Raw genomic sequence first — 6,000 nt, 5'->3', positions numbered from 1 at the left:
CAGAATGTCTACTTTTCTGTCAACTTTGCAAACACTTGTTTGGAAGACAGTGCTGCTTTAGGCCCAGTGAAAAAGTTATTTTGTTCAGTTAAACATTAAAAAGTTTGAGGAGTAAGACATGTGAGGCAGTTCCTCTGAGATGGCAGCTCTGACTCCATTTTGAAATGGATCCATTTGTGTTATTTTTCACACAAGCATTAAGGAGATGCTTTTAGGAGGTTATCACAGTGCCAAGGACACAATGGGCATTAAATATCAGTTATTGTTATTATTCTGTTAAGAGAATTAAACTGTGCTAGTGAAATGATGGCAGAGTGAATGAATGTGGAGATTTGACAATCTTTGTAAGTGTAGAGTCAGAAGGAAGCGCATGTGTGCATTCAGATGTTATATTTTAAAAGTCCTTGCCTTATTACCTTCTCTTCCCTCTTCTTGATAATAACATAGTTTGTCAGGGAAGGGGTGGCCTTTCCAGGGGGATGATCTGAACACATCCCAGTTTGAATCTCAGCAGGTAACCTCCCTTACAAACACCTCCAGAAGAGTCTGTTTCTCAAGGTAAAGATGTGTGCGCGCTCACACACACACGCACGCACACACACACACACACACACACACACACACACACATGAGTCAAGTGCTTCACATGCTGGCGTTAGCTGCCTTGCCAAGACTGGAATGAGACTCGCAGTGGTTCTCAACTTTCTGGCCCTTTAAATACAGTTCCTCATGTTGTGACCCAACCATAAAATTATTTTTGTTGCTACTTCATAACTGTAATGTTGCTACTGTTATGAATCATAATGTAAATATCTGATATGCAGGATGGTCTTAGGCGATCCCTGTGAAAGGGTTGTTCGACCGCCAAAGGGGTCGCGACCCACAGGTTGAGAACCGCTGTATGCCACCTGGAAGGGTTTCCAGTTCACTGGAACTACTGATAAAAGATTAGTTCCAGCCGAAACCGGTTTGGCTCAGTGGATAGAGCGTCGGCTTGCCGACTGAAGGGTCCCGGGTTCGATTCCGGTCAAGGGCATGTACCTGGGTTGCGGGCACATCCCCAGTAGGAGATGTGTAGGAGGCAGCTGATCGATGTTCCTCTCTCATCGATGTTTCTAACTCTCTATCTCTCTCCCTTCCTCTCTGTAAAAAATCAATAAAATAAAATTAAAAAAAAAAAAAGATTAGTTCCAGGTTAACTGTGCAATAACTGTGGCTGAAAATAGAGATTAAAAACCTGGAGGATGGCAATATTATTTTAACTTAAAGATACACATACAATATGCACATTATAATCTATTTACATAAAGTTACCATGCTGGCCCCTGACCTCTTTCATGCTTCTAAATGTGACCCTGAGAATATGGTAGAGAACTGTAGCTCTAAGTTGCCCTTTCCCTGTCCAGAGATCTGACCTAGACCCACCTGCAGCAAAATGTCTTTGTCTGAATAAGTAATGGAGGAGAGGTGACAGGGCAGAGGCCACTGAATGAAAAAGGAACTCTGTCCAGTTTGTGCTGGGTGTGCCATTGATGGAAAGGCCATGAACACTATGATCCCTATCCTCCCTATGGGAAAGCTGTATTCTCTCATAGAAATCCTGACTTTAAAATGTGGGCCCATCAGAGACCCAGCCTACAGGGTGGTGATGCTGGTGAGGGGAGAGTTGAAAAAATCCTGTATTTTCAGACCTTCCATAGAAAAGTAAAATGACTGAAAGAAACAAACAAAAAAAACCCTTGAAATATCATCTCGTTTATGGGTATGAACTATACTCTGCATTCCAAAAAAGCTCCAATTAATTGGAACACCACAATGAGACCTGGTTTTATAAAATACCTTTTACTTAAAAATGAAGTCTTTCTGGGGCTATTAACATGGATGTGTGTGTCTCACCTGAATAAATCTAAGTTAAGGCATGAAACATGAGAGATATAAAATGAGTGCTGGAGGGTGCTTTGCAACTGTTTTACAAGAAATAAATATTACTGTTTTAAACAATAATAGTTCTCTACTTGAGAATGAATCCTGGGAAATAAAAATACCTTTGAGTCAGGAGAGCATCTGGAACAGGATATGCAAAATGAACTTGAAGTTCCGTTTTGGAGTAGTTGGTGGTAGGGGTGGAGGGCAGCATGGGATGGAGTGGGGGCGGTCACACTGGTAGGAGGGAGAACACCAAGGATGGTTGAGGTGATGCAGCTAGGTGGCTGCGAACCTTTAAGAAGGACATCTCAGAGTCACAACTGAGGTTGTCCATGTTTTTGTGATGTAAACCTACCATCACTTCCATATCTTGCAAACCTTCAGCTGCACTGGCCTCTTTTGAGCAAGGTAGGTATGAAAATATAAGTTCTCTGGGAATTCAGAGAAATCTTTGGGAGGTCATTGAAGTTTTAAGATGGTATGGAATGGAGGTCCGAGCAATCCTATGAGAGTTTAGGGAGCAGAGAGACCCCAGCAGATTTCTGGATTACCTAAGACTATTTCATGGGAGTGAGCTTTATCCTATATAATAAAAGCCTAATATGCTAAGTGTCCGACTGTTCAACTGTTTGACCAGTCGCTAGGATGCACACTGACCACCAGGGGGCAGATGCTCTGACTGGTAGGTTAGCTTGCTGCTGGGGACTGGCCAATTGGGACTGGACGAGATGGGCTGGGCATGCCCTGGAGCCAACCTCCTGCAGTCCCTCCCCAGCCTCTAAAATATTTCTTCTAATTAATTTCCTTTCAATGTACATGAATCCGTGCACCGGGCCTCTAGTATACATATAAATACATCAGTTTTCCACATACATTACCTTGAAATTCACATTCTTTTATATAAGGAGGTGTATATATAAATGAAAATCATATATAAATAGTCAAATCTCTGCTTTACAGTATAAACATCTGGTAGTGTCTTTCCTACAGTTTTCTGGCTTCTCCTGAATGTATTCTGATGATGTCCCGGATGTGGCCAGGAGATGGAGAGGAATGTCCTGGTGTTCTGGTGGGAGGCTTGGGAAGTAGGTGGTCTTAATAATACATGTTCTTATCCCACCAGCCTGCAGAGGTAGAAAGTGAGTTATAAATGGATAGTCTGTGGAAGTGGATAGGCAGAGTCTCAAAGATCATCCCACAACTTACTTCCAGGGTAGAGTCTGATCAAAAGTTTCCGCACCTCATCGTACACCCAGATGAGAATGGCGTGAGGCACAGCCACAAACCAGTACTGAGGCCTAGAAGCAGAAGAGGGAGGTGAACTTGAATGCACTGAAGAGAGGGCCCAGCCCCTGCCTCCTTGGAAAGAACAGATCCATTGGGTCACACAACATGAAACTGGAAAGTTTCTTATTTAACCTGGATTGTGACCACTAGAAGTAGCATCTGCCTTTGAGGTGACCTGTTGGATGAGGGTAGAGATGGGATGGTGAGGAGTGGGAAACGCATTTCCTCTTCGGGAAAACTAGCAGTTCAAAGCCTCTGACTAATATGGAACTGCTCCGTTTTGTCTCTTTTGAAAGACTGAGGGGAACCTCCCCACTTTCCCCAAGTCCTAATGTTTATTTAGGCTGTGACAGCTCGGAGCAGGACTGGCCTTTTCCTCCCCACTGTTGAAGGAACTCACCGGAGCATGGTGAAATTCAGGGCTGTGATGCTTCCGAGGCCATAGGAAAGGATCAGAGCGATGATAATCTGGGAGGCAATCCCCACCCAGATGACTTTATTTCTGCAAGAAACATTAAAGCATGAAGATTCTGAATGCCTTTGGCCCAAGACCACATACCCAGCACCAGCAGAGTCAATGCCTCTCATGGTATGCTGCCTCATCATCCAGGAGGTGAGGTGGGATACAGGTAGTACCTGAAGAGACCCTGCTGGAAGATGGAATTCCTCCGGGTTTTCCTGATGATCAGATCGGCTATTTGCTGGACCATGATGCCAATAAAGAAAGCTGTGTAGCCTGTCCATTCTAGGTATTTCCTCTGGTAACGCGTCTGTCAATGAGAGAGAGAGAGAGAGAGAGAGAGAGAGAGAGAGAGAGAGAGAGAGACCTTGATACCCCACAGGGAAAGCTTCAGAGAGATTTCCATGCAGTTCTGTGAAGCTCTACTCTCCCGACCTCCCTGAGATTGAGAGCGGATCACCTCCTTGTGTTCGGAAAGAAACATAGTTGTTTTTTGTTTATTTTCTAACAGGCAAGCAGGAAAAGATGCTAACTTAATTGATTTGGCCCAACTGTGGGCATTGTTGGACTGGCTACTTTTCCCTAAAAAGTGAACTCTAGGCATCAAATTCAAGACAAGAGATGAGTCCCAGCAAAGGCCACAGCAATGTCACCTCAGGGCCCAGAAGCCCTGTTAACTTAGAAAACGTTCACCTTCTTTGTGTCACTACAGCCATCCAGGGAAACCTAAGTTCTGTGTCAGCCTGAGCAGGGCAGCGTCAGGAGGGGAGGAGCAGGAGGACAGAGAAGGCAGAACCCCTCCTTACCCATTCTTGTCCATAGCTATCTTCCAAGTTGTTCACAGAGTCCTTCTCCCATTCCACCCGGAGGTTAATGAGGGTGCTGGGTCTAAAGCCCTCCTGTGCATACACGGTGAAATACACAAGAAAAGCTCCCAGGGACTGCATGATACCTGAGGGAATGAGAGTAAGGCGTAGGTTCCACAATGACTTCAGAACTGCCCTGTCCTCATTCTTCTCATGGTTCCTCCTTCCACCCCAACCACACCCCACAAGGAAAAGCACAGCTTCTGACTGTGACTGGGTAGTCCCCTGGGTGACAGGACATGCCCTCATCATACCTATGTGCAGATAAGAGTAGACGGCAAGCGGCTTGTTCACCAGTCGATCCTTCTTCTTGTGGCGAGGCTTCCTATTCATAATGTCACTTTCAGCTTTCTCATAAGCTAAGGCGATGGACGGAACCTGGAGGGGAGAGTCTTGAGGCCCACTCCTACACTGTGCTCTACCCACAGGATGTCAGTAGGGGTGTAGTCTGAGGCCTGGGGATGGTGGCAGGGAGGATGGTGGAAGGTGGCCATGGGCTATGGAACTGATCTATTCAGGATGAAGGCAAGGGGTGGGGGTGGGGGCGGTGAGTACATTGTCTGCAGAGAATTTAAGAACAGTCGGCTTTAAAAATAAATCTGCTTTCCATCATCACCATGTGCTGGCAGTTCTATACAATGCAAGTTATAAGTATCTTTGCCCCTCTGGGGCAGGTTTCTCCTACTGTCCCCTTCCCTGGATCATGGTGATTCTCTCCCAGGTCCTCCATCCTGGAGGGTCTGTTAAAAGAAAGATCGTGGCTCCACTGCCCCTCCCCACTTCCCACAGACTTTCTGATCCACAAGGTCCTGGCTAGGGCCAGAGACTGCATTTCTAGTAAGTTCCCTGGGCCACACTGGAAGAACCGCTGCAGTGGAGAGAAATGAGCAAATCTAAAGGGCCTGAAAATGATCTGACTGTAACCTTGACGATCCCATTTCCCCTCTGAGGTAGAGCTATCTCGTCTCCCTGCAATGTGGAGGTTGTGTAAAGCAAGAGAGGGCAAGGAGGCAATTTGCAGGACTGCGCTCCTCACTTGGAACTCAGACTGCTCCCTGTTGCCTTTCCTCCTTTGCCTGTGTAAGCCAGAGACACGTGCATAATGTCACAAAGATTCCTTACACAGATGCAAGCTAGTAGAGGGGAGGGTTTAGGTGACAGCATTGTAGGTCAATGTGAGACTTTATAATGGTGGCTTCTTATTGTGTTGAGATGAGGGGCCTCCAGATCACAGATCCTTTTACTTAATAAGGGGCTGCTATGGGTTATCACTTTAGCCATTGGGTCCCCAGCAACACAGGAACTATCTTGGTGACAGCTGCATCTTCTCAAAAGAAAAGAGAGCTGACCCTGACGGATGGCATATGTTTTTGGAGGGTGAAGAACTCATGTTTGAAAAGCTGTTATATGAAGTGAAGTGTTGTTAATTTCCAAACATTTGACAGATTGGCACACAGAAGA

The 6,000-nt window shown here is 45.6% G+C and overlaps 1 protein-coding gene across 1 annotated transcript in view; it reads right to left on the bottom strand.

The window, feature by feature from the left end:
* Window positions 1-2,803: 2,803 nt before the first annotated feature.
* ATP12A (ATPase H+/K+ transporting non-gastric alpha2 subunit) overlaps window positions 2,804-6,000 on the bottom strand; it is a gene marked incomplete at its 5' end in the record, with an annotated part of 101,350 nt that continues 98,153 nt past the window's right edge. The window contains 6 exons of the mRNA XM_081083928.1: window positions 2,804-3,050; window positions 3,133-3,224; window positions 3,614-3,715; window positions 3,850-3,983; window positions 4,480-4,625; window positions 4,794-4,917. Coding sequence (XP_080940054.1) covers window positions 3,022-3,050; window positions 3,133-3,224; window positions 3,614-3,715; window positions 3,850-3,983; window positions 4,480-4,625; window positions 4,794-4,917 — 627 coding nt within the window. The 3' untranslated portion in view covers window positions 2,804-3,021. The remainder of the gene's footprint in view (window positions 3,051-3,132; window positions 3,225-3,613; window positions 3,716-3,849; window positions 3,984-4,479; window positions 4,626-4,793; window positions 4,918-6,000) is intronic.

Source organism: Myotis nattereri (assembly GCF_964212035.1).
Source record: "Myotis nattereri genome assembly, chromosome: 2".
Classification (NCBI taxonomy): Eukaryota; Metazoa; Chordata; class Mammalia; order Chiroptera; family Vespertilionidae; genus Myotis; species Myotis nattereri.
This window is presented reverse-complemented; position numbering and strand designations above follow the sequence as displayed.